Consider the following 26262-nt stretch of genomic DNA (forward strand, 5'->3'; position numbering starts at 1 on the left):
ATCCCAATTTGCATATCGAACATTCGGACCCATTTAATGTGCGCAATTTGCAAGTGTTTTTCTGCAATTAGTCCTGTATGGCGTTTCTACCGGAATTTAAACTAAAGGGCCGGAGTAAGGAAAATAACATGTGGACTAAATGATTCTTTCCTTCTTCTCGTTTTATTTGACATTTTTGATGACGGAATTTGCAGTGAATTAAACCAAATTAGGGATGGGGGGAATTTTGATGGAACTGAAGGTGTCCATTTCTTTCAGCAAGTGATTTCAAATCCATGTTGAATCGGCCGGCTAGTGATTAGTCATAACTTTGTCTCCGATCTAATACCCGCCATTGGCAACATCTCTGTATGGGCTGGGAGCAGGGGCCGGAGCTCCGTATGGGCTCGGAGCAGGGGCAGGAGCTCCGTATGGGCTCGGAGCAGGGGCAGGAGCTCCGTATGGGCTCGGAGCAGGTGCAGACGGCGAACCGTACGATGGAGAACCCCAATTTCCATTTGAATTGTAACCCTGTGCCATCACGCAGGCAAAGATTGCAGCCAAGGCAACTAGAACAGCCTGCCATCAAAGAATTGAACAATTACAGAGATTAATGAAAATAATGTTTGTTCAATGCTTACCAAGAATTTCATTTTGAGTTGAGACTTGAGATGAGATGCAACTGCAACGAGAGTTGGTGAATGTGTGGTTGTTTTACACTTTTGTCGTCTTGTTTTTATACGCAAAAGTCAACCGCTTGTTGGCGGTTGCTTATAAACACCCAATGCTGGATAACTATCCGCCCGCCATTATGCTTTACGTAGCGTCAATAAAGAGTTGTACCCATTTACCCTATCCGTTCTGTCTATACCAGTGTAGAACCTTGAAACTCCCCCAGTGATTTCATTGTCACCAAAATTAGGAAAGGTCATTTTGCGAACAACAGCGTCACAACATGCACTTGACAGTCTGTTGGCATTGAAACCCCATTAGTTAAATTCCCCGCGCTGTTGGACAGGTTATCTTTAGTTGACCAACTCACCAAAATGAGATTTAAAAAATGTATATGTAAACTCCTGTATCGCAGATATCATCGAAGATGCTACTATATTACGGAATGGTGTATGTATATTAGTTTAAAGCGCTGGTATAATGATATAGCAGAGTTAAAGCTCAAATATACGCAGATAGTTGTAATGGAATGCCTACAACAAACGATGAGAATTTAATAAGATGATCTTAAGCAGTTAAGTTATATGTGATTAATGTAATTAGCAAAATGTAGCATGACTATACAGTATAGCCTGTCTCATATTCATATTCAGCTCAGTGATGTTACGAAGGCTATATGGACTGTTCATCGTTTCTTACTCTAATTTCACGACCAATTCAAAGAGTCTACACTTCAAGGTATATAATAGGTTTCTATATTGTTCACTTTTACATATAAACTTGAGGATGCGGCACGAGTGTAGACAATGTGTTTCTTTTGTTCGTCTTCGTTTATTCGAAATTTTCAATCAAGGAATGTACAGCGAGTTAAACCAACAAAGAAAATTGGGGTCGATACAGAAGGTGGCCATTATTTTCAGTCCATGTGATTTCATTTCCATGTTTGATGGCACCGGCTAATGCGTGGCCATGGTTTTACCACTAATCTAATACCTGCCATGGGAAGAAGCTCCGTATGGGCTAGGAGCAGGAGCTTCGTACGGGCTGGGAACTGGAGCTGGAGCTTCATAAGGTGTTGGAGGTTCAGGCCAGAGTACCTCAGAAGATTTAGAAGGCGCGGAGTAGGATGAAGATCCATAATTTCCGTTGTTATTGTAACCCTGAGCCATGACGCAAGCAAAGACTGCTACCAAGGCAACTAGAACAGCCTGCATATCAAAACAGTTAAAGGGTGCGCATGAAAGACAATGTTCGTCAAGTGCTTACCAACAATTTCATTTTGAGTCAAGATTTGAAGTGTGTTGCAACTGCAAAGAGAATTAATGAATGTGTGATTGTTTTTACACTTGAGTCGTCTCGTTTTTATACGGAAAAGTCGACTGCGTGTTGACCAATCAATGGAGAATTTGGTCTCTCGATATGCTTTGCATAGCGTCATCAAGAGATAGCCATGCCCATTGCCCCAATCTTTTCTGCTTGCACCAGTAGAACCTTGAAATTTCCTGGTTGATTTTATTGACACAAAAATTAGGGAAGGTTACATTGACGTTTTTCAAAAACAGAACATTGGACAGGTTCGAACGTGCTTACGAAAATTTCCCGGATGTGGATTCCAACTACGTGTTTATCAACTACAGATGCAGCCTAATCGTGTACTCAAAGGTATTACGCAAACTATGGACCGTTTGCGGTTTCTTATTTTCATTTTACGACTAGTCACTTCATCTTCCACAACAGCAGAAATCAGTTGGAAAAGACGAACGTGAGCTAGTCTTCTGCTCATCGGATTGCTAAGATTACTTAAGCCCCTATCATTGATTATATTCATTTGGATCAACCCGTTCAATTAGACGAAAACAACTTGTCCATCTCATCCGCATGACGGCCGTGTATTCCAACTTACTGAGCGTGCACACACAAACAACCGTCTCCACCGTTGATCGTGATAGCTCCCCCAGTTTCTTTCTTATGAAAGCACAACATTCAGCGTTGCTTCCGTTGCTCCCGATTGCCGTTCCAACTAAGCAATCCTGTTGATCACCACAATTGCATTAGAAAATTATCATTCCTATAGTCAAATCCTTCTAGCCAATATCCGTTTCAATGTCAAGTTTAGAATGAAAACGCTATTCAGCAAGAGCACCGCAAAATCAAAGTGGGCATTGGCCAGCATCGCAAGCTGCTCTGTTTTTATGTTGACTTACACATGAACGACCATTTTCGTTTTATTTTTTTTCTGCTTTCATTCCAAACTTTTTCAACTACAGATTTCACAAGGAGTTAAATCAATGATATTTCAATTGGCTTGCTTTGTTTTCCGTAAATGATTTGGTACAGGTTACATGTTCATCAACTAGCTCGTACTTGACTTTCAATTTTGGCACCATTCTAATAAGAGACAGGGGAAGGATCTGCGTATGGATCGGAAGCAGCCGGATAGGAATCGCTAACGATGACTGGTGCAGGAGCAGGAGCTTCGTAAGTTGGTGGAGCGGGTTCAGCCGAATATTCGGGAGCCGGTGCGGCCGGTTCGGAATAAGGAGATGGAGGCACATCGCCGTACGGCATAGCCATGGCGCTAGCAAAGACTACTGCCAAGGCAACTACTACAATAGCCTGTAATCAAAGCGTTGATCAATTAAAGAAGGAGTGAAAACCAATGTTCTTTAAGAGATGCTTACCAAGAATTTCATTTTGACTAAGAATTTGAAGTGGGGTGTAACTGAAAAGACAGTTGTTGTCTGTGTGATTCTCTTGCGCTTTGGTCGTCTTGTTTTATAGCGGAAAAATCAACTGCGTATATTGCTGGTTGCTTTGTATAGATAATTCTATTTGAAATTAGGCTTTGCATAGCATCAGTTAAAAGAACCGCACCCATTTACCCTATTTGTTTTGCTCGTGCCAGTCGAACCTTGAAACTCCGCGATTGATTTCATTGTCACCAAAATTGAGGGAAGTTTATATTATTGTATTTTGCAAACAACAGCTTAACAACAGTTGATTTGAGCTTCTTGGCATTGAAACGTCGATAAGAAAATTCCCCTCGTCATGAACAGGTTATTTTCAATTGGCAAACGAATTAACGAAATTTATTTCTATTATTATTTGATCTGATAAACGGAACAGGTTACTATACCGAACTATCCATTGAAATTTTAAAGCTCTGGTAATGACATAGCATATAGTTAAAGCTTACTTACGCATTAGTTACATAATTTTTTTTTTCCAACGGAATGCTGACAAGAAATCATGAGAATTTGATAAGAAGAATGAAAATGGACGTCCAATGCCTCAAAACCTTCAAGAGAAATGGAACGAATATTAAATAAACAAATCATATTTATTAATACTGTATGTTAACCTATAAAATCAAAGTATGGAGTCTGAAATTGAAAATGCACTGAGCTAATAGCATCGCATTACCAAACGATCTGAAGACTGACCCGTAGTTCAAGCTGCTCTGATTTACAATAGGTTTTTAATGCTTATATACATAAAGGTAAATCCACGACACGCGTAGTCTCAATAGACAAGTTTCGTTTGTTTAAGTTTATTCGAAATTTGCAATCAACAAATGTACAGCGAATCAATCAATCAAGAAAATTGATGTTGATCGACCGGCTACTGATTGGCAATAACTTTTCACCAATCTAATATCCTTCACGGGCAGAAGCTCCGTATGGGCTGGGAGCAGGAGCTCCGTATGGGCTGGGAGCAGGAGCTCCGTATGGGCTGGGAGCAGGAGCTCCGTATGGGCTGGGAGCAGGAGCTCCGTATGGGCTCGGTGCAGGAGCAGGTGCAGACGGCGCAGAGTAGGATGCAGAAGCATAATTTCCATTGTTATTGTAACCCTGAGCCATGACGCAAGCAAAGACTGCTACCAAAGCAACTAGAACAGCCTGCAATCAAACAATTGATCAGTAAAGCAATGGGCAAAACAAAGTATATTGCTTAAGTGCTCACCAAAAATTTCATTTTGAGTGGAGATTTGAGATGAGATGTAACTGCGAAGAGAGTTGATGAAGCTTTGATTGTTTTACTCTTTAATCGTCGCGTTTTATACGAAAAATCCACTACGTATTGGTCAATCTCTGCAGTCTGAATTGGATATTCCCATTTCCCTCCCCCTATTATGATTTGTGTCACTATAAGAGCTCTGCCCGTTTAATCTATCCTTTCTAATCGCAAAAGTAGCACCTTGAAACTCCGAGAATGATTTCATTGTCACCAAAATTAGGACAGGTCATATTTGCATTTCGCGAGAGAACATTGAACAGATGGTTGGCATTGGAACGCCATTACGAAAATCCCCGCACCATGGACATCATGTATTCTTCAATCGATAAGTTTATCAGAATTAGATTAACAGAATGTATATTTCTTTTTTCATTTGACACAGATTGAACAACTACAATCGCTCTAAGGGATAATAACGATCATAACGAACCGACAGCTCATCTTCACATAATCTGCTCTACATATAGTTAATTTTGCGATGATTGATAATTGCAATGGGTATATACACGTTGATTCACTGATTGTGTTATGCTTTCCTAACAAGATTGTACTTGTATTATGTTAAAATTATTTTAAAAAACGTGGATAAGCGACCCGTAAAACAACAACTGATTGATCTATACTTGAGTTATTCCCAATACTTAATGTTGGCATCTACCAAAACGCCGCATTGTTCCACACAATGGTTGCAAACCAAATTGATTATAGTCTACTGCTCAGCAGCACAAGGCAGACCCTTTGACATTTCTTCGCTGTTTTAGAGATTATCTATGTTGTTCTTCGCGAAATGTATGGCTATGGCTTTAATAAGCGATTTGGTATCAATGTTGCTCGATGGGTTCATACTTTGCAACAACTCTGGCTCCAGTCTGATAAGAGATTGGACCAGGAGCTACAAAGGAAACGCGAAATCCGGAATACGGAAGTGGAACAACAGCGTGTGTCATTGCAGGAGGGTTGACGGCGTATGGACCAAATGGCATGGCCATCTGACCAGCAACCGTAACTACCAGAGTGACTAGGATTACCTCAAATCAAACACGTTATGTAGATAGTAAAAGTGTTCGACGTGAGATAAATCCTGATCGAAATTTTCGCACCAAGAATTTCATTGTTGATGTTTGTTTTGCTGTTGCAAAGGCGATTGCTGGATGTTGTGACTCTTTGGTATTATCACCGTTGGGTTTTATATACACCAGAGCCAACACTGCGTGCACGTGTTCGTTTGGTACTATCTTTCAGTAATCCCTTGACGTGGTGCTGGATGGCTTGTATAGAGGGTGCCACACCCATTCACCGCATCCATTCAGCCAGCACCAGGAAATACCTTGAAACATCGGGATTTGATTGCATCGATGTGCAGAAGAGAGAACGCGCTTCACACGTACATCGTTGAACATAGAACATCACAGAATAGCACAGATTGAATTTACCACATGTTGAAAGGACTCTTCATGGAATTGAATTGAAAATCTGCAACATGAAAATGAGTTCGACAAGAGTATTGAAATGTTATCAACCATTCCAATGTAAAAGACAAGGTATAATAATACGTGAGACGCCTCAAGCCAAGGCGTTTTACTTGTTGTATCAATTTTTATTTTGAACTGGACAAGCCAGTCTTTCGTGGCTGGTCGAAATTGCGTTAAACTGAAGGCCATCCAGAACGCCACCAAACGCCTTCACCTGAATCTTTTATTGCGTCAGTTAACAAAACGAGAATATGGTCAACTTGAAACCATTCGCAATTGATCAATTACGTTTTTAAAAAATATTTACGTAATATTTCGGGTACGTGGCGCTGACACGATTCAATGCAGAAAACATTATTTTTCATGGCTGCGTGTTTGTTGGTGAATCACGTTCTCATCCGACTGTAAAAAAAAAAAACACAAAAAAACGTGGCATTGAAACGGGTGTGTCTGCGACGTGCATATTCACAAAACAAAGCGAACCACACCCATCAGTATAAAGATGCGTAATCCCGTCTTAGGTTGGTGAACAAAGGCAACCTTGAAAAACCGAATTTTTAAGGTGAATTTTCATACGTGTTCAAATAGAGCCGCGAGCAAGAAGAACCAGCTTTTGCGGTGGATCGCGGAAGCTTCCCTTTTCACTGCCAGCATCTCAACTGCCGTACTCCTCCCACATGGAACTATAAAAGAGCCGTGTTGTTGGTTGATCAAATCACCAGTTCTCTCAGTTTGAGAAAGCAGCTTCTTCTCTTCTACAAAAAACAAGTCAACATGAAGTGCCTGGTATGTACACACTTGCCCGTTAAGACAACAATCCATTTACCTTGTCATGGAACAAGGAGGAATCGTCATTCAAATTTGTTTCTTTGTTTTATTCATTTGTTTCTTATAGATGATCTTGGCTGTTTTGGTTGCTGCCGTTGCTGCTGCACCCCAGTTCTATCCTGGCTACTCTTCCCTTGGCTACTCTGGTCTTCCCTACGCCGCTGCTCCTGGCTTTGCTTACGGTTACACATCTCCCGTTGCCTACGGTGCTGCTGCTCCCGTTGCCTACGGTGCTGCTGCTCCCGTTGCCTACGGTGCTGCTGCTCCCGTTGCCTACGCCGCTCCTGCCCCCGTTGCCTACGCCGCTCCTGCCCCCGTTGCCTACGCCGCTCCTGCCCCCATCGCCTACCAGACTGGTGCCAAAGTTGTGGCCAAGTACGAGCCCGTCGAGCAACACGGATATCAAATCGCTTATTAAACGACGTACCATACCTGAACGAGAACATCAAATCACCTGTTTGTATCCAGCGAAGCTATGAGTTCACCATTGGGAAATGCGGGCATCCATCCGAGCATTTAAAAGACGAAATAAAAATTTATGAAATCGACTCGAATGATTTTACGTGATCCTTGATTTCAAGCAAATAGCTTAGCTGTTCAGTGAAACTCTGAACAGGAATGAAGAAAGTGAAATGTTTAGCGTATAGAAAAGGACGTTGGTAAAATGATGATACAGAAATGGCATTCTTTCCGCCTGCCAATTTCAGTAGCAAACCAAAGTTATTTTTAGAGTTACAGAACACGAAACGTTCGACAAGTCACAGAGAACGGACAAGGCAAAAAAATTCAGAATACGCAATGGCCGGTACGTTTGTGTAGAAGTATATATATTATAAGCGTGACTCATTGTGATTCACGAAACTATTGAAAACCAGATAAAGAAAACAATGACGCAAAGATCGTATTTGAATGTGCGCCACTCTTGATTTTTCATCCTTTGCCTTTTTCATCAAAGTTTTATCGATCAATTCTTGTTTATTTCTTTCGCCTTTTCTTTTGAAGTGCACTGACCTTCTGCAATGAATTGCAGATTGAAAAAGAGCTTATTATCAGTAAGCGCAAGTTTGCATTCGTATTTGCTCAGAATTCGGACTTTGATGCAATTTTGATGTCTTTGTGCTGCGAAATATGACCATCAGCGGGGTGTCGGGTGCATCATAAGAAGTGGCCAATCATCCTAGACACCAGCATAAGGAAACAATAATAGTGGCGTAATCAAAGGTACCAAACAATAGACAGGTAAGAACTCTTTGTCTTAGGAAGTCCCTGCCCGAAGGGCATTCGATACTTGTCGTGATATACATACAAGGAGCGGCAAAATGCCCAACACGCGCCCCATGTTATTGGCAATCTAAGAATAGCTTCGATTCACATGAGAGATATTGCGAGTGAAATTATTCTCCCGATTTTAATATCTCAACCAATGTGACGCTGGAACTACGTAGTACATCCCTCCGAATGAAAAACAAATACAATGTAATGTAGTCTTTGAAAAAAAAATCTTTATTTCGTCTTTGAAATTGGCTCGAATGGACGCTCGCGTTTCCCGACAAAAAGAATGTTGAATTCATCGTCTCGATTGATAGGAACAGATGATCTTATGTTCACGTTCAAGTTGGGTACGTCGTTTAATAAGCGATTCGGTATCCGTGTTGCTCGACGGGCTCGTACTTGGCCACAACTTTGGCACCGGTCTGGTAGGCAACGGGGGCAGGAGCGGCGTAGGCAACGGGAGCAGGAGCGGCGTAGGCAACGGGGGCAGGAGCACCGTAGGCAACGGGAGCAGGAGCGGCGTAGGCAACGGGAGCAGCAGCACCGTAGGCAACGGGAGATGTGTAACCGTAAGCAAAGCCAGGAGCAGCGGCGTAGGGAAGACCAGAGTAGCCAAGGGAAGAGTAGCCAGGATAGAACTGGGGTGCAGCAGCAACGGCAGCAACCAAAACAGCCAAGATCATCTATAAGAAAAAAATGAATAAAACAAAGAAACAAATTTGAATGACGATTCCTCCTTGTTCCATGACAAGGTAAATGGATTGTTGTCTTAACGGGCAAGTGTGTACATACCAGGCACTTCATGTTGACTGGTTTTTTGTAGAAGAGAAGAAGCTGCTTTCTCAAACTGAGAGAACTGGTGATTTGATCGACCAACAACACGGCTCTTTTATAGTTCCATGTGGGAGGAGAAACTCTGTTGCCATTGTTGAAAACAGAGGGTTTCCGTGATCCGCTAATGCAAAGGCTTGTTCTTCTTGCTCCAGGTTAGTGCATACTTGAAACGTTCACCTTGATTCTAGACTTCAAGGTTGCTCACAGCTAACCATATGCCAAGCTAAAGCATTCGTCCTGATGGGTGTGGTTCCTGTTTTCTAGACACAGATTAAGGATACGTAATCAATGTCACCTTGTAATAAAAACTAGATTCTTAATCACTTACAGGGCAGTGCAACATTCATTTCCTTGCATGCTGGCGTTATTAGTCTTTTATGCGCAAAGGCTAAACCGCAACGTTTGTTGCAGCTCATAGTAGACTATAATTGGGATTAAATAATGAATCCAGATAATCCAATAAAAATAAAAGCTTTTTCTTTTGCTGCCATATTCTCTGATACAATTTTTTTAAATTAACCACTATTAGTTGCTTTAATAATACAGATAGGATAATGGATACTTAACTTCTGAGTGCCGGAAAAATGTTTTTCTATCTGCTTTGCTTTCCCTATATTCCTGTGCGCTTGAACGACTACGTAATCACCCAACGTCTCCGCCATTGATATAACCATATCAACGGCGCATTGCTAAGTCGCCAATGGTTAGCTGAGGCTATGGAATTTTGAGTTGGAAATGAAATTTTCGGAGACAAAATGAGACTACAACCTCACAAGAGACATGATTGTGTTTGACAAAGATGTCTTCGAAATTTTCAAACGTGTTCTTCTTCCTTTTCAGTTTCATCATCTACTTTGCATCCACAGAATATTAAAAAAAAATCAATTTCTTCAGCAGAAAAGGGCACTACTTCAACCCTATTAATCGCCTTCTTTACTTCCACGTAGCAGTCACCCCGGTCTTGTAAAAAAATGTTTAGCTGTGAACATTTCGTTTGAAAAAGCCGAACCCCACCAGTTGACGTCATCTCAGTTGGTTCCGTGGTCCCCCACTCCACTCGGATCAGAGTGACTCAGGTAGGAAGTATAGCCCCGTCGGAAGATGTAACAGAGTTGGATCAGTTCCTTGCTTGTCGAACTTCCCAAGGGTCTCGTCGAGGATCGCTTGTGATGTAACGCGCACCCCCCTTGTTTGCGGTTCCTCACCGGAGAGTACAAGATCCGTGCAAGACACAGAGCGCGGAACTTGAAGAAGAAACGGCCTGATGTGTGATGTACACCGATACGTTCCTATTGGCTTGTCCAGTTGACATCTTCCGATATATAAGCAACCGGCCAGCCATCGGAAATCATTCAGTTCCTTCTGTCCTTACAGTCTCATTCACCTCGAATTCAGATCTCTCCAATTGTACCTCAATTTGCTCAGTATGTCGATCCCCGATTATTCAAGCGTCTGCTCAGGTAACTTGCTGATTTTTCTCTTTATGATTTATGCTGTTTTTTAATTGATCCTTCATTTTTAACATGTAATTTGCTCTTCCATGTTTATAGACTCCGAACATGAACATTCTTCGGACAGTGGCTATTCGATGGAGTCTTTGCAAATTTCAAACGAGCCACTGTTTACCCAGTTTATCAATGTCGGTGTCATTCTTCCGTTGATCAACGTGGAGGCTCTTCCAGTTCACCTCGTAACACATGAATATCTGACAAATTACGTCCAGGGTGACACTATCCAGCACACTCCAATCCCATCTAACCGTCGCCTTATCAAATGGTCACTGCCTCCTCCATCTGTTGCGCTTGTGCCTCTTCCTGGATGGGAACCAATGCCCTAGTACGTTTTCTTTTTTTAGACATTTAGTTAAGCGAATATCTTGTTCAATTCTTATTTTCCATCTTAGTGGATTGGAAAGCTTCTGGCAGAGCGCCTTTCGCTGGTTCTTTCAACCTTTCTTGGCATCCCATGGACATCTCTGGACACTGGAGCCCACAGAACTTCCTCCGCTGTCTATCGAATGGCCCTGGCATTCTGTAACTTACTTCGCTAAAGTTCGCTTCCAGTGTCAGGTAAAATTGATTGTTCTGTCTTCTTTAACTGTTGCTATTTACGTCATGGTAATTTATTTTAAATAATTTGGTATATTAGTGCAAACGTGGTTGGACGTCAATGAAGGGACGAGTCGTTTTTTGGTTCCGCGTTCGACGGCAAGGTGAACACATCGTGTCCGAAGCTTTGTTCAAGTTGTTCGGCCAACAGTGTAGTTTCTGCTCCAACACTGATTCAATCAATGAGGTAACTCTTTCTGATAACCCCTATATAACGTTGAGTAATAATTAATTCTGTTTCTGTTCGTTCATCGGCATAGTTTGAATTCCTGACACCACTTTGGTATCCAGAGGAAATTGAGAACGCCATTAGTTTTCTCGCTAGCCAAGTGATCGTGTCATACTACGGCGGAGCAGATTTACCGAAACTCTCGCCAAGCGACCGCTTTTTCCGCAATTCCAAAACTCCCTCGTTTATTCCTCACGATTCGACTCGCTGCCAAGCTTGCCGCTATGGATATTGTACAACGACTAAATGTTTTGCTTGACTAAATGACATTGTATTTGACCTATTGTATAGTAAATAAAATTTTTTGTTTTCATAATTTCGACGTCATTACTTCTCTGAACTGCTTCCATCTTTTTGATTTTTAGTTTCCCTCTTTTGAATGATGTAAGGGAAACGAATGTTGAATCACAACTGTAATAAAGATGCTGGCCATAGTAAAAGCTGAAAGGGCCAGTAGTTCCATCTGACAGCCATATCCGTTGCACAGTGCCAAGTTGCAATTTCTGCCTTGGCAAGAGACTGTGATTTGTTGGCAATTGTCAACGCTTACAAGGGACAAAGCTTTACCGGAAACAGAGACCTTATTTCGTATATATAATTATTACAAACGAAGTATTGACAGTGCCATACGCCCTGTCAACGCGTCCAAAAATGAGATGGTTGAACAAGTATACGACATTTCAACTAGAAACGGAAGTAGGGAGATTTGTACATTGTTAAGACATATATAGTCAATAATCTTGTGTTAATGAAAGCCTCTTCTTACACACGAGTAGCATTTCAATATGGCATAAGAGTTTAACGTTCAAATCGTATTTTCCTGTAGCCGAGAGGACAACTACAGTTCTGAATCCAAAGGTGTTCAGTGAATCAGCAAAAATATTTGGCTAGTAGCGAAGCTGCGTTTTTGTCATGATTCAGCCTCATAATTCAGCAATCTTCTTGACCAGAGCGTGACACATACCATATACACGCTACCTCATCATCGTGAACATCCCCCCTAATATTTCTGTCGTTGACAGCTGAAAAGACAAAAGACGAGTACACTATACTAGTTTAAAAAAGAAGCGAACACGCCTGGCAATTTCATAGCCGGAAACAGCAGGAAAATTATTGTTCCTATTTTAGTTGTGAAAAAAACACACGTAATGTTAGGTGCTACTCCATCTCTAGAAAAATGAACATCACCTACGCATAAATCGGACTGGCGATACTTTGGTTCTTTCCCATGTATTCCGCCTTAGTTAGTTTGACGCACAGTATATAGACTATAGACGTTTATATGATTTCCACCATATAGTCTACGTTAACTTTAACGATGTCTTAGTAGATGCGTATATAAAACGAGAGAGATAAGCCAGCACCTACGAAGAATGTTCTCGTTCGTTTACCTTTATGTTTTGTTTTTGACATGAATGAACTTAACCTTGCGTGATTATGTTCAAGAATATCCCGATGGGGTGTACTCCGGTCATTCCACTTACGTTTGACCGTCACAATTCCTTTGTTCATATAAAATGTTTCGCTCGTAAAGTGACTTTCTCAGGCCCTTATTTTATGACCTCTTATAGCTTGCCCTGTACGACCCACCACGGACAGCCTGACTAAATTATCCCATCCTATTCAAGTGCGATCGTATTTATAAAGAATTTCTCCACACACACACACACACACAAAACAATTCAGAAGGTTGGTCTGACGATTGCATATCTTGTTTAATTAAAAGAACTCTTTTTTCCCAGTTGTAATAAAACGAAAACCAAACCTAGGTGGTCCAGACCGTTCTGTACAGTATTGCCTCATTTCAGGATCAACAGGGTCTTAAGCTCAAAATTAAACTAAAAGCGTTATTCACTCGTGAAAGCAAAGAAAACGTTTTCCGATTTCTATTTCCGCGAAATTATTCGCATGGCGAACGATTAGCGGCAATTTTCATCTGACCGACGTCGTCATGTCTATAAATAGTCTGGCTGATGCATTTTGTCTTCACTCGTTTTTCCGGTGTCTCCTGTAGCAAAAATGTCTTCCTTTATTGTGCGTAACGCTTTGGGGAGATTGCCCCGCGCCAATCTCAAATTGAATAAGCCGCAGGTAAAATCGAGAATACTCGTGGTAACATAGACAAAGCATAAAGCAATAGTGATTCTTACTTTTATAGGCAAGAGGCGTGTTCGGCCGAGGATTCGGATCCTTTGATCCGTCTTTCCGATCACTCATGCGGGATATGGAGCGCACGTTCAACAGCCTGTATCAGGATGTCGGACGAACTTTCAATCAATCTATGCTTCCACGAGCCCTTCCGCATGCATCTCTCGCTGACGAAAAGCCCATGTATCGTCTCAACATTGACATGCCGGGATTCAAACCGGAAGATATCAAAAGTATTATTTGTTTTTGATTTGATTTTACAAGCAAGAGGCTTTCCATTGTTTTAACAACCACAAATCGAATATTTATAGTTTCCCTAAAGGATCGGATGTTGAATATTCACGCGAAAATGGAACGTAAATCAGACGACGGTAGTCGGTTTTTCCAGGAAGTCTGTCGCGAGTATCTTTTACCTGAAACGTTGAAGGTGGAAGAGCTGAAATCGATCTTCACCGACGATGGGGTAAAAAAAAAAAAAAAAGAAAAAACTAAGCATGGTTTTACATTGATCTTTTTCAAATCAAAATTTGTTTTAAAAGGTATTATGCATTGAAGCACCCCAGCCAGAAGCTGAAAAACCGCTTGAAATACCAATCGATCGTTGTGAAGTTCCGAAAAGGGAACAGCTAAAATGATTGAAACACAAAGAAAGTCAAACCCTCTTGTTAATTTTTGTTACAATTTTACTAATGAATGATCTTTCCTGGGGGGAAGAAAGGAAAATGATGGAAATAAACAAAATAATTCGAATAAAAGGTTTTTTGGCTCGTGAACTGGCAATGCTGTATAGAACGTCAAAAAATCGACGTGAAAAATATTCTGTTTTTCTTGGCTCTCTCCGTCACACCCAGCTAGGAATTTGTTCCTATTTTTGGTTGTTATCGTTTGCCTTTTTTGTTTCGCCTTTTTGTTTCATTCCCTGTCAAGTGAACCTTGTCCTACATCGCCCACAAAGAGCCCAAAACTGATTCCGAGAAAAGCCGATTTGAATTGTGTTAATGACTCGTTTTGCTGGAATCAACAAGTCCCCTTTTATTGTTGTGTGAGAATCACCCCTATGCATGGAAATTAGCAGAAATTGTGATATGAAACCACCAGCACCCATGGATGATGATGATAACCAGGTGTTGGAACCCACACATGCTGAGAACGCCCTAAGCACGCATGCAGAGGCAAGCAAAATGCTGGAAGCTGCTCTACAACAAATGGATGGAATCATTGCAGGTTATATCCCTTGAGTTAAACTAGTGTATCATGAGATTAACAGTTTGAAATTTAGGTACGCAACAAGAGCTGAGGAAGCTCTCCGGATCACAAGATTCACACACTGCCCCAAAATCAATCCAAGAAGCTCTGGATCAACTACAGGATGTTGTCGAGATGGTGGGCGCAGACAAGAAGCAAGTCTACAAGTGGATCATGAATGCTTTTGGAATGGTGAGTTTTTTCCTATTTGCTTTAAAAACATTGTGAAGCTCATAGATGAAAGGAAAACATGAATGTTGTCGAAACATTAAGCTTTGTTAGTTGTCATCAACCACACTATCAGTGAAGTCAAGAGTGTCAAATTTAGACTGTTGAAATAAGTCCCCCCAGAAAGAGGAAAGAAAACAAAAAGAGAGGGTTGAACGAAAAGATGCTGCTGTCACGAATTCTTCAAAGAGAGAAGAGAAAACGGATAAAGTAAAATAATTCATTAGACAATGGCCTTAGTGATTCGAAAAAGAAGAAAAAAAAAAAATCCTAAGCCTCACATCACTATTGATTAATGACTGGGCAACGTGGGGGAAAATGCAATTAGTACAAGAGTTGAAGGCCTCGGCGAGAGAGTCGAGGAAATGAGCATCACATATTTATGAGGCGTTTGCCTCTACCCTTCTTGTGTATTACAACCGTTGTATGTTGCCGTCTGGGGACCTAATGAATATGTGCCGAGAGCTCCAGGTCCTCGGTGTGTACGTTTTGTGTCGGTTGAAGGCGCGCGCGGGCGTGCATCTCCTATTTAGAAGCCACCCAGCTGACTCGCTTTTCACAACAGTCGCTCGCTGCCGATCAGCCGGCCCGGTGGTGTAGTGTCCGTCTTGCGTTGATTATTTTTGTCATGTGTGCACTTTGAAATGTGACATTTTCTCCCCATTGTTGATGTGGTCATTCAATCGAAATTCGCCCGCTTCTCATCACCTTACCGCCTTAGTTTCTCACCCACCTCATTCAAACCGATCCGCAGTATTTCCGTCCAACCAACACATCTACGATTGTCCGTATCCGCTGGAAGCCATCAACATGCAGTCGGATTATCTCATGAATAAAGATCGTCATTTCGATCATCCGCCACCGAACGGCAATCACGAGTACGAAACTGTCTACTTGCCCGGCCTACCTCCCCCTCCGCCACCTCCGCCGACTGACAAATCGTGGCAATGGCAAAGTAGTCCTATTTACGGCGCCAACGGCTCATTGCAATATTATCCAGGATTCGGCTCCTATGTGCATCCGGTCGTCGACTCGTGGATGGGCTATCGCCCGCTTCCGCCGCCTTCCACTCCGCCACCGTACAAGTCTTACAGTATGGAACGGCTCAATCACCCATCTGTTGTTTACTCTTTCCGATCGCCCGCCCCCTCTCCCGTTCATACTCCAACTAGCTCGCCCGTCCTGAGCCGGGCGCGAGGATCTTCTCCAGCGTCCGCTATGGGCCGTCCGATCCAGCCTAATCAGCGTCGGGTAACTCCGCCTGTTCCTCCACCGAAAAACGGTGCGGCATCGAAACCACCGCGACCACTTCGAAACCGACCGACTTTGGTCAAAGCGAAAACGATCGACTTCGCCGACGGATCTAGCGACTGCGATCCGTTCCAGCCTCAGAAGCCGTTGGAGGCTGGCAACAAGATTCCCAGTTTGGATTCGCTTTACGAGCAGTTAAAGGCCTTCGCGGCCGCAACACCCCCTCCGACAGCGTGTGCCGCCCCCTCGCCACCGTGTGCTAGATCTTCGCGAACGGTTGATAATCAAATGGCCGCCGATTTGGCTGCAGCCGCTCTAGAGATGGTGGCCAACAGTCCGCTAGTCCGTTCGCGTTCTGCCACCTTTAGCGGCGCTCCCAGTTCATTCGCTTTCAACTCACGACCCAAGGTATTTATAGCTGCCCGTAACCCCTCCCCCCCCCATGACATGCAAATTGGCAGATGGAACTATCCCGTTTTCTTTTTCGGATATTGTTGTTGTCCGTGCCCCTTTTGTGTGTGTGTGTGTGTGTGTATGCGAGCGGGCACGTCACATTGGCACCGCGGGAGGGCGTTGAATACGGGCGCCCGTCTCGTAATTTATTTTATTTTTTTTTCACACCACACCCACACGCAGGAGTTGTCGTTTCTTTCAAATCAATTTACGTTGACCTCTTTTTGATGGTTTTAACAGTTTTTTTACTAACGCAGCTGTTTGAAGAAATAACATTTGGGCTTTTTTTTTAAGTGCAAGTGTTCGTTTGACTCATCATTGCGATTGGGGATGACTCAGATGTCCCTACGGCAGAACTGCAATGTGGCAGCCAAACTTGGCCGCTCTTTTTGTCTTCCATGAAACTGGGCCGTAATGGATTGGTGGCGTGATACTGAACCACCCCATGGATGCACAGTCTGTTAGTCATTTGCAAGAAGAAAATGGAAAGACATTTATATCGGGTTATTTACGGACTTTTGAAAAGATATTATTTTTTCATTTTTTTATTTTAAGGTTTCATTCAGTAAGATCGGATCTTTTTTGAAATTGCCGCCTGTCAGTCAACTAATGCGGAATGTTGCCATTTGCATTTCGTCATGCGCTTCTCTTCCCTCCCCCCCTTTCTTCTACGTCTTTGCACGGTAAGGAAAGAACGGGACCCGTTCTTCCATACTTAGTTAACAACAAAAAGCGAAGCTATTTATCCTATTAACGATCCGTCAGCGTAAGAGAATCCCTAATTCTACGCAGTTGACTTTATCTTCTCGTGTATCCTGTGTTTTGGGTGGCAATGGATGACTGAAACTGTTGAAATTTTGAGGCGCAGCACATTCTTGTAGGCACAAGACCCTCCTCAAAGTTACCGGAATTCCGCCGGATGACAACAAAATGAATCTCACGGATGAGAACAGCCCTTAAAAAAAAAAGAAAAAAAAAACGTTGATTGTGGATAAAAGGCGAGACTATTCAAAGAATGAAAGCCCCGACTCCGTTAGCTTTCTCTTGTTCTTCCCCAAAGTGTATAAGCCTCTCACGTCTCCTTTGCTGCCTATTTTCTCCGTCTCTATCTGTCTCTATATCCTTCAGAAATGTCTTCACCTTCGGAGACCGGAGTGTTTCTAAATTTAAAAACCAATACCAGACTCTCGACTCTCTCTCTCTCTCTTGTTATTTTTCCCCCCTCTTCAAAAACTTTGTTGGCTGTCGTTTCCGTCGACATACAACAGCGCTGCGTGCACTGCCAGATCCCACACCGGCTTTTCTTCGATATCCTCCCTACGCAACCCCTGCCTCCTCTCCAACACACATGTGGATGTTGCTCGCTCAAAAAATTTTTATTTTTTTTGGGTGAACCCAAAAAAAGAAAGATAAAGCAAAACAAAACACACACACACACACACACACACAAAAAAAAGGTCCGTGCGTGCATGCGTTGCCTAGTAGTAGACGGTCCGAACTAATACGGTCAGACGCGACTGTTCGTTCAGGACGTGCAGTCTGTTGCGGGGATCGGCTGATCTGCTCGAATGCATCGCCATTGGCACTTGTATCCCCTCGTTTTCGGAATTGAGATTGACCCCTTGCTGTGATTGGCTTGTGTTGCTTTCAATTTTGTTTCGTTTTCACATGGGTGTATTGTTTGTGGTGCGTGGTTCACCCCGTTATTTCCGTCAGCTCTTTCGAGCAATCTGGAAAAGCTAACGAGTTTTTGATGGGGCATCTCGTTAAAAGTGAAATTTTCGGCTAAAAAACGCGTATTGCGCCAAACAACTTTGGCTCATCAGGGGAAAGTCATTAGGCTCGTCATGTTTAATACGGCTGTCACCAAGAAGAAGCATGGCCGAGCTGCTCCCAAGATGCGCCATCACGCCAGCTCGAAATCGAGCATTAGCAATCATAGTAGCAGTAGCAGCAGTAGCAGCGACGAAGAGCTGGTCATCCGGCGCAAAAACTTGCCCAGCGTGAAAGGTGAAGCGGATTCGACGTCGGCACGTCATCGACGTCCGTCCAGTCGCTCGAGTGTAGAGAAGGGGCACAGCCGTCGTCTGTGCCACCCTCATCCGTCGCCGCATCATTATCACGCCCAGCAAACGTATAGTCTTGATCGTTCACATCCGCACGTTGGCCACGCTTCCGGGTGGTGCCCTCCGCCGACATGGTCCGCCTCTCCATCTTCGTGGCTGTACCCGCCCGCCGATATCTATCCAGCCATGCAACAGCAACGCGCTTCATGCTGTTGTTGCCACACGCCAACCGTCTCCTGTCAGGTTTATACACATGAACGAAAACAAGATTATCCATCCATCAATCCGCATTTTCCAAGGCTAATTCATGAAATTGAATTTTTTATATGCGCAGTTCGTCTAGCTCTAGTACTCCTCCTCCATTTCTTACGATGTCTGGCGAAGGCTAAATTTGTTTGTGCTCACGCCAACTCATATTTTTTTTAAAATTATTATTATCATTATTTTATTTTTTAAAGGCATTTTTTATTTTACATCCATCACAGAATGTTAGCTAATCATGTCCAATTTTCTCGGTTTTTATTCTGTTTGAAGCCGGAGACGGATGAACGTGTCCAACGACTGGAAGGAGACAAGGATTCCTTACAGATGCAAGTCTCAATCCTGATGGACCAAATCGAAGCACAAACAGAGAAGATTGCTGATTTGGAAAGAACGCTGTCCGACAGAGCGTTCCAGTTACAGAAATCGGAAGATAATTTTCAAAAGGTGGAATGCGTTACTCTTATGTACTGACACCAATTTTTCATTGGCTAATTTGGCGCGTTTTCAACAATCAGGAAATGCTGTCGCGCTCCGCAGCCGAAACGCGCCAACTGGAGTTGCTCAGCGACATTTCTGGCTTGAAATTGAGATTCGCCGCCATGGAAAAAGATAACATGGAGTTACGCGGGCAGCTTAAGCGAAGCGAACAGGACATGATCACATTGGTCAGCCAGGTAAAAAAAAATCGATTTCCTGCCGTTATCCCCCCGCGATCCATTTGGGTCTAATTAGCACATTTTGCACAGTGTTACGCGCTGTGCGGAGCCACGCTGGGTCCTGGTTTTAACAAAAAGGTCAACTCTCATTTCATCATAACGGTTTGTCGTCATTGAATTTACAACGTTTCCCAATTACAGGATATGTTAGAAAATTTGCAATCGATGAATTTGAGAAGTAATGCTACCTCCCCTGCCTCCGTGGTTGGCACGCCACCTCGTCACCCGGGCAGTGCAACAGCTGAATTTCCTCGTCGGGTAGTAGTGTGATGATATTTGGAATTTTTCGATTTGAAAATAAGCATTGGTTGACTGTGCGCCTATTTTTGGACGACTTTTGCAGGCTTTGCTCTCGGCCAATTCAGCGTCGTCACTGCAGTCGAATCAGTCGCCTCATGTGACGGATTCGCCGCGACCTACCTATCAGCAATCGCCCAAAGTATGTAGACAAGTCATTGTGGCTTCGTTTGGCGTCAAAAGACGTTGACCTGATTTGTTTTGTTTGTTCCAATGCCAGACTCCTCCTGCCAGCGTCTTCCGCAAATTGGATCAGGATGCCTACAATTCTCTACCTCGCCAGACCAGTGTCAACAGCCATCATAACAATAACAACAACAGTCTGTCGACGGCGGGCAACAGCCCGCCAGTAACAGCCAGCAAACGTGCCGTGGTGTTTGGTAAACATTTTCAACTCCCCTCGCTCCACGCCAACAGCAAACGCAGCACCTCGGCCCCAAATCTAGGTTAAACAGAGGAGAGAGAAAAAAAAAAATATATTCTCCCTCAATGAATGACAACTTTTTTTTTCTTTTGGCTTGCCTTTGTAGTCAAAGATGTCCGGCTTGCCGAAAGCGCGTGATATTTAGCAGTTCAGTCTTTTTTTTTTTTTTTTTTTTTTGTCTTTGTTTTGTTTTTGTTTTACGTCCTGGCGCTTCGTAGCTTCCGGGTTCGTGATGACGTCCGATTAGGCGGGTCCTTTCGTAGAGCATGGTCGCTTGTGTTGTTGTTGTTGTTGCATGGCCGAATGCATGTTTTGCATTTGATCGTTTGGTGCCTTAGCCGCCACTCACATCTCGGCTGTATTTTTTAACGTCTTTTTCTGTTGTTGTTGTTGTTGTGGTGAACTAAATAGCTGAAACGGAGCAGAAACGCCTTCAGGATGAAGCCGCCAGCACGTTAGAACGAGATGATGTGATGACTGAGTCATCTTTCAATAGCCCGACATCACCCCATTCACCATCGCTCAACAGTTTCTCGAAGCAACCGCGTGGAAGTCTGAAGAAGATATTCGATAAGTAATAATTTATGCGCCCAGAATTTGTTTGACATAATGACGATCGTGTCTTTTATCAAGATTGAAACGAGCCAATTCTGGTGCTCTAGAGGGTGATCCATCGACACCGCTTTCAGCCGAAGACTTCCGCCGTGGTGGCACTCTTCGCGCTACAGCAGGGCCCCGTTTAGGTTGGAAAAATGGGTCTCCAGGCCCAGCAGAAACAATCAAACCTATCCAGGAGTATATATATATTTTTTTGAATATCTTTGTTATCGAAATGTTTCATAAAAAAGCAAATGATTGATCTAGATCTGAACTTCCCTTCGCACAATGGTCGAGCGACGATATCGCATCGTGGCTTCACGATATGGGATTACACTTGTACGTCAGCGAAGTTCAACGCTGGAATTGTAGGGGTCAGCAGTTACTAGAAGCTCAGGTGGCCGAGATAGAAAAGGAACTTTCCGTCAAGCATCCACTGCACAAAAAGAAATTGATCCTAGCACTAGAGGCTAAAGGCCGAGCTCAGGATCCCATGTCGCTTGCACCAATCCTACCAGGTTTGTACTTATTCAACAGTTGTGAATCGTTTATCCATCACATCGTTTTCCTTCAACAGATTTATTAAAGAACGCCGGAAAACTAGATCATCAATGGGCCGTTCGTTGGCTTGATGACATCGGCCTACCGCAATACAAAGATGCTTTCCTAGAGTCTAGGCTGGATGGCCGAATGCTCCATTTACTGACAGTCGATGATTTGTGTACCCACCTCAAAGTGACGAATCTACTTCATCTCATTTGCATCCGACGTGGAATTCAAGTTTTGCGCTTAAATGATTACAATGCGAGCTGTTTGCAACGGCGTTCCGTCCCCGAGGAGCCGGCACATCCAACTCCCGGTCAAGTCGCCGTCTGGACTAACCATCGCGTGATGGAATGGCTCAGAGCTGTTGACTTATCCGAATATGCACCAAATATGAGAGGATCTGGTACGAGTTAGATATTTTTTGCATAGCTTCTGATAAACTGGAATGTTTAATGATTGCGGTCGTTTTCGCAATAAAGGTGTGCATGGTGGTTTGCTGGTGCACGAGGCTCGCTTCAATGCCGAGCTGCTGGCCACTTTGCTGTCAATTCCTCAGGGTAAGACGCTGCTGCGTCGACATTTGGCTACACATTTCAATCAGTTGGTGGGCCGGGAAGTGGTGCATGCTAAACGTGAAATGGAAACCTCATCTTCGTATCCACCTTTAACTCCTGTCGCCAAAATCAAAGTTTGTTTTATTGTTTAACGTTGTTATTCACATGATTCTATTTACGATGTACGTATGTATATTTTTTCTATCTTTAACAGATAATTAAGAAGTCACAATTTACGTTGAAACGCAGAAAGGGCAAACCAGACGAATTCGATTGCGACGACTGGGTCTGTCCACCCTTTGATTCCTCCGATCTGGAAAATGACAAAACATCTTCCCCTAAGGTAATCCACTGATTTTCAAATGTTAAAGACATGATATCATTACCTCGTGTTTTCTTGTTATGAAGTCGCTTATGACCAAATCCACCGATTTATGAAGACCAGTCGAATGGCATGAACCATATCCATTACGGACTTCAGCAGCTATGTTTCTCGATTAAGATTTTCCAACTCCTCGTTTTATAGACTTCCATCTGTCTCCAGGGCGAGATGTATTCGGTTGTCTTTGTTCCCAAGAAAAAATAACACTAAAAAATAAATCAAACGTTTGTCATTTCTTCGCCTTGTTGTTCTTCTATGGTGTGCCACTTAGTGCAATCAATCTAATAAAAAGAGAGCAATTTACTAAAACTATACTAGGTGTTATCATATGTGTTAGTGACGTCTTATCCCGTTTAGTGAATAGCAGTAGAATTAGTCCGATTACCAGAGACGAAATTCTTAATGAAACTTGTCTACAAATTTACCTATTATTTACAATTGAAATGATTCATCACGAGTGCCACGTACAAACCGGACGAACTAGTTTCCAAGTCAAACCTCATCTACCGGTAGCTACTTACCTTTGGCAAAACGAGAGTTCCTTCGCATCCGTAATTAAGACACGTAAACATAGGAAAATGTGACGTTGGCTCGTTGCACTCTGTCGCTATATCGGCTATGAAAAAAAGTTGTGGAGCGAAGTTTGATCAAAATTCAATGATTTCGATTAAGTAATTGGTTTTCTTGTTAAACCAGCGATTTTACTTTTGAAATTACCTGGTAAAGCACAATAGCGCATTTTCACACAAGACAGTCGCAAAGTTTCAACGTCAATCAAGAAGGTAAGACCAGTTGTATCGTATCCAGCACGCCTAGTCCGAATAGAAGAATTTGCAGTTTCGAGTGATTGTATCTATTTAGCTACAATCCTAGATTTACCTAGGCATCCTGTAAGCTCCGTGGGATTACACCGTGTCCCTGTCAGCCGGTGGTCAATAGACGATTTTGACTTTAGCGCCCCCCGGCAGCCGGGGGGAAATAGCACATTTTGATGTTAGCGCCACCCCGGCTGCCGGGGTGAAATAGGTGTGAGGACCAAGAAATATTAAGGGAAAAACAACTTTTAGAAACAACCATCAACCATGTGCCAATCCTTTTCACCCAACAAAACAGCAAAAGAAGAGTTTATTGTGGTATGTTAGGCAATAAATATTGTAGAGTATAATGAGAAGACTTTTGTTTAAACCCTCTGCTTTTCCTCATAGGTGCTGTAACAGTATGTTTGCAGAATTGATAAATTGCTTGCTTGAAGTATGTACTCAGCATTGAAAAATGTGCACAGCAAAAACAGTTGGTCAGAATTCTAAACGTCAAATGATTTCCCGATTGGACAAGCAGGCCATAAAGGAAATGGAAGAATATTCACTGTATTACATGGCAAGAAGAATACATCCTCGACATCACTTCTATGCTGCAGAAAAATCAGCACACATCCTGATTTCTGCCATTCCGTCAGTCACTCCAATGCTTTCGACAACAGGACAAAAGCAGCATTCTTCAATCAGACTGCTCCTGATTGTCTTGAACATGTGTTACTTGTCATGCCCGGTAAGAAATTTCACAGGACTGTGTTGTAAATTGGTATCACCTTTAAGAAGGTATAACAAAAATGGCATTTTTTAAAATATGGAATTACGTTTCTTCCCTGTTTCATTGGACAGCAGATTTAGATCACATGGCTTCTGTGAAAGTAATCAGGTGTCTGTCACCAAAATGGCTCTCTCCGTTCGCGACATCAGAACTCCCCAGTGTGTCGTTTTCCCTCGAGTTAAGCGTTTTGAACCATCTCAGGCCTAAGCTGAAGTTCTAGGTCTGTTGGTTTTTTCTGCCTGTAAACCCATGATAACAACTAATTGAAATGCAATTTATTGTGTTGTTTGCAGAGGTATTAAGAAAGTGGTTGCTTTTGTTAGAGTTTTTCACCGTCAGATGCATCAATCAGAATGATGTTCACTTCCTCGAAGTCATTGCTCACGTAATTTAATAACTTTGTGCTTCGAAAAAAGTTGTACTAATCTTCAGTTTTTAAAAGAAAACTTTGATGCATTATTCTTATCTCCAGGTTATATTGACCCGCAAAGGCAAATCGGAAAAGGATATTCTTTTCCTTGACATAAAGAACGAAAATTTAATGCACTAGCAAGTCATCCGCATCCAAACAGATCAAACGCGCGAGATATCGCACCTCGTTCGGCAACTTACCATCCAGCAACGCATCCATCAATAGAGTGTTAAAGAGGAAACTAATTGACTGCATGCCAACTCGACGATTTCCATGCAAGACGAATGTTAAAATCCAAGGAGATCTGGTGAACAGGATCCAACGGACTAGGTCATGTCAAACCATTAGTTGAATAGAATGAATACTTTTAGTTCTACAGAACAAGAGGTAAGAAAGGATTGCATGAATTTTATTGAATACATATTGATAGGCAATCGTTTATATATTGATTCACGTTTCGTTTCCTTTAGGCCTACATAGGTTAAGAATCATACTGAATCAAAAGAGGTACCTAGTTGAACGAGATTTTAAAACGATAACGGCTGGAAGTGCATGTGAAAATTTCAAATAACGCTTCATGCACGTTACGTTTAGTCGCTGATTCATCTCGAAGATAAAATGTAACAACTTTTAAAAATTGAAGTGCATATCTGGGCTCCCTTCTTTTCTGTGGCCCCGTTTCCCCTTGACTCGTAATAAGCCCGTAGGGAGTCATACCCCTACTGTGATCAGCAGTAAAGGTTGTGAGTGCGCTGTCCGGAAAGGGGACGTGGGGGTCCTCAAGTTCTATGATATCATTGGAGGGCGAAGAGGCTACCCACAAATCCGAATTAACGGTTAATCGCTCACGTAAAAACTTGTCCGAAACCTTCCATCCTTTTCCGGCTTCTCTTAGCCACTCCCCGGGTAATCTCCCCGGGGGTTCAGTTCAATTGAGGTAGGGTTTACCCCTACCTTGGTATACTTTAAAGGTTATATATCAATACACAATGCTTAAAACCAATTTTTCAAAAATGCTTTTTTTCTGATAATTTTGTTTTTCATTTTGTACAATGCACTAGTCCTCCCATGATTTATCTGCATATATTGCATGTCTTAGTGACATTTCGTTGAACCACATGGATTTACAAGTTCGTTATTCATACATTGAGGCAACTAAGTTTCATTAGTGTATCATAGTTCAATTGCCACTTTGTAAGCATCGCATGCTAGATAATTGACTTTTCGTTGACTTAATTTATTTAACTATACACTGTTTGAAAGTGCAATATTGACATTAGAACATTCTTTTTAATTCATATTTTATTTCAACTTGACTTTATAAGGAATCGAACCTTTACATTACAGCATACCTTGCCGATGCTCAACCACTGAGCCATGAGTCACATTAACGAACTTACGGTTTCGCTTTGTCATTTAGCGTGTGTGTACATTTAGGTGTAAGTGTACACAGTTTAACGTTCACTTAGAATTATTTTGTTAAATGGAAATTTCTAAGGTAAATGAATGAATTATTGTTCATTTTGCAGACGGTTTAAGTTTCATGTTAAGAGCTGTCATTTTACTAAGCTAAACTACACATGAGAATGGTAGGTATCACAAAATAGTAAAGATAAACATTGGAAACAAACTTAACAACTGTGACTAAACTACTAATCTAACTATATTCAATTAAGCA

General features: G+C 42.4%; 11 protein-coding genes and 1 long non-coding RNA gene across 18 annotated transcripts; 6 read left to right on the forward strand and 6 right to left on the reverse strand.

Moving 5' to 3' along the window:
• Positions 1-143: 143 nt before the first annotated feature.
• LOC116923045 (cyclin-dependent kinase inhibitor 1C) lies at positions 144-739 on the reverse strand. The gene is made up of 2 exons (XM_032929584.2): positions 621-739; positions 144-558 (listed from the first exon to the last, which is right to left on the reverse strand). The coding sequence occupies exons 1-2, from the start codon at positions 630-632 to the stop codon at positions 322-324; spliced, it is 249 nt and encodes an 82-aa protein (XP_032785475.2). The 5' UTR covers positions 633-739; the 3' UTR covers positions 144-321.
• A 709-nt stretch (positions 740-1448) lies between these two features.
• Positions 1449-2063, reverse strand: LOC116923050 (vesicle-associated membrane protein 7B). The gene is made up of 2 exons (XM_032929591.2): positions 1918-2063; positions 1449-1859 (listed from the first exon to the last, which is right to left on the reverse strand). The coding sequence occupies exons 1-2, from the start codon at positions 1927-1929 to the stop codon at positions 1638-1640; spliced, it is 234 nt and encodes a 77-aa protein (XP_032785482.2). The 5' UTR covers positions 1930-2063; the 3' UTR covers positions 1449-1637.
• An 800-nt stretch (positions 2064-2863) lies between these two features.
• On the reverse strand, positions 2864-3463 carry LOC116923048 (vitelline membrane protein Vm26Ab). Its single transcript, XM_032929586.2, has 2 exons — positions 3333-3463; positions 2864-3267 (listed from the first exon to the last, which is right to left on the reverse strand). Exons 1-2 carry the CDS (start codon positions 3342-3344, stop codon positions 3040-3042), a joined length of 240 nt encoding a protein of 79 aa, XP_032785477.1. The 5' UTR covers positions 3345-3463; the 3' UTR covers positions 2864-3039.
• Positions 3464-4185: 722 nt separating this feature from the next.
• LOC116923030 (accessory gland-specific peptide 57Da) lies at positions 4186-4775 on the reverse strand. The gene is made up of 2 exons (XM_032929561.2): positions 4615-4775; positions 4186-4550 (listed from the first exon to the last, which is right to left on the reverse strand). Exons 1-2 carry the CDS (start codon positions 4624-4626, stop codon positions 4302-4304), a joined length of 261 nt encoding a protein of 86 aa, XP_032785452.2. The 5' UTR covers positions 4627-4775; the 3' UTR covers positions 4186-4301.
• A 1990-nt stretch (positions 4776-6765) lies between these two features.
• Positions 6766-7516, forward strand: LOC116923041 (larval cuticle protein F1). The gene is made up of 2 exons (XM_032929579.2): positions 6766-6926; positions 7036-7516. Exons 1-2 carry the CDS (start codon positions 6915-6917, stop codon positions 7384-7386), a joined length of 363 nt encoding a protein of 120 aa, XP_032785470.2. The 5' UTR covers positions 6766-6914; the 3' UTR covers positions 7387-7516.
• A 934-nt stretch (positions 7517-8450) lies between these two features.
• On the reverse strand, positions 8451-9190 carry LOC116923040 (cuticle protein 21). The gene is made up of 2 exons (XM_032929578.2): positions 9033-9190; positions 8451-8923 (listed from the first exon to the last, which is right to left on the reverse strand). Exons 1-2 carry the CDS (start codon positions 9042-9044, stop codon positions 8597-8599), a joined length of 339 nt encoding a protein of 112 aa, XP_032785469.2. The 5' UTR covers positions 9045-9190; the 3' UTR covers positions 8451-8596.
• Positions 9191-9475: 285 nt separating this feature from the next.
• LOC116922986 (receptor-transporting protein 4) lies at positions 9476-11725 on the forward strand. Its single transcript, XM_045173519.1, has 5 exons — positions 9476-10534; positions 10625-10910; positions 10978-11143; positions 11223-11369; positions 11443-11725. The coding sequence occupies exons 1-5, from the start codon at positions 10501-10503 to the stop codon at positions 11668-11670; spliced, it is 861 nt and encodes a 286-aa protein (XP_045029454.1). The 5' UTR covers positions 9476-10500; the 3' UTR covers positions 11671-11725.
• Positions 11726-13389: 1664 nt separating this feature from the next.
• On the forward strand, positions 13390-14314 carry LOC116923018 (alpha-crystallin A chain). The gene is made up of 4 exons (XM_032929543.2): positions 13390-13502; positions 13570-13792; positions 13871-14022; positions 14099-14314. The coding sequence occupies exons 1-4, from the start codon at positions 13431-13433 to the stop codon at positions 14192-14194; spliced, it is 543 nt and encodes a 180-aa protein (XP_032785434.2). The 5' UTR covers positions 13390-13430; the 3' UTR covers positions 14195-14314.
• Positions 14315-14358: 44 nt separating this feature from the next.
• On the forward strand, positions 14359-15406 carry LOC116923052. Its single transcript, XM_032929593.2, is given in 3 exon segments — positions 14359-14783; positions 14839-14996; positions 15035-15406. Coding segments are annotated over 3 exon segments (432 nt in total). The 5' UTR covers positions 14359-14620; the 3' UTR covers positions 15146-15406.
• Positions 15407-15551: 145 nt separating this feature from the next.
• On the forward strand, positions 15552-22818 carry LOC116923008 (liprin-beta-1). Of its 3 annotated transcripts, none has more exons than XM_045173520.1 (14): positions 15552-16691; positions 19337-19510; positions 19582-19740; positions 19813-19860; positions 19924-20040; positions 20126-20221; positions 20300-20525; positions 20915-21077; positions 21137-21298; positions 21368-21618; positions 21678-22049; positions 22126-22334; positions 22415-22543; positions 22609-22818. In XM_045173520.1, exons 1-14 carry the CDS (start codon positions 15702-15704, stop codon positions 22636-22638), a joined length of 3126 nt encoding a protein of 1041 aa, XP_045029455.1. In that variant the 5' UTR covers positions 15552-15701; the 3' UTR covers positions 22639-22818. The 3 variants fall into 3 exon arrangements, with proteins under 3 accessions (XP_045029455.1, XP_045029456.1, XP_045029457.1); XM_045173521.1 differs by having other exon boundaries at positions 20300-20459; XM_045173522.1 differs by lacking the exon at positions 15552-16691 and adding an exon at positions 18243-19045.
• LOC116923043 lies at positions 20875-23581 on the reverse strand. 2 transcript variants are annotated; one of them, XR_006646599.1, is made up of 4 exons: positions 23462-23581; positions 23300-23394; positions 23008-23198; positions 20875-22788 (listed from the first exon to the last, which is right to left on the reverse strand). XR_006646599.1 is itself a non-coding variant. In XM_032929581.2 (4 exons), the coding sequence occupies exons 1-4, from the start codon at positions 23467-23469 to the stop codon at positions 22678-22680; spliced, it is 309 nt and encodes a 102-aa protein (XP_032785472.2). In that variant the 5' UTR covers positions 23470-23492; the 3' UTR covers positions 20875-22677. The 2 variants fall into 2 exon arrangements, 1 of the variants encoding a protein (XP_032785472.2); XM_032929581.2 differs by having other exon boundaries at positions 23104-23198; positions 23462-23492.
• On the forward strand, positions 23540-25112 carry LOC116923091. Of its 4 annotated transcripts, none has more exons than XR_004394322.2 (6): positions 23540-23715; positions 23788-24180; positions 24244-24392; positions 24466-24557; positions 24645-24971; positions 25055-25112. It is a non-coding gene; the product is annotated as an uncharacterized LOC116923091 (long non-coding RNA). The 4 variants fall into 4 exon arrangements; XR_004394320.2 differs by having other exon boundaries at positions 23541-23715; positions 24247-24392; XR_004394319.2 differs by having other exon boundaries at positions 23542-23715; positions 23788-24130.
• The last annotated feature ends 1150 nt before the right edge of the window (positions 25113-26262 follow it).

The sequence above is a fragment of the Daphnia magna genome, linkage group LG5 (assembly GCF_020631705.1).
Source record: "Daphnia magna isolate NIES linkage group LG5, ASM2063170v1.1, whole genome shotgun sequence".
NCBI classification, from domain to species: domain Eukaryota; kingdom Metazoa; phylum Arthropoda; class Branchiopoda; order Diplostraca; family Daphniidae; genus Daphnia; species Daphnia magna.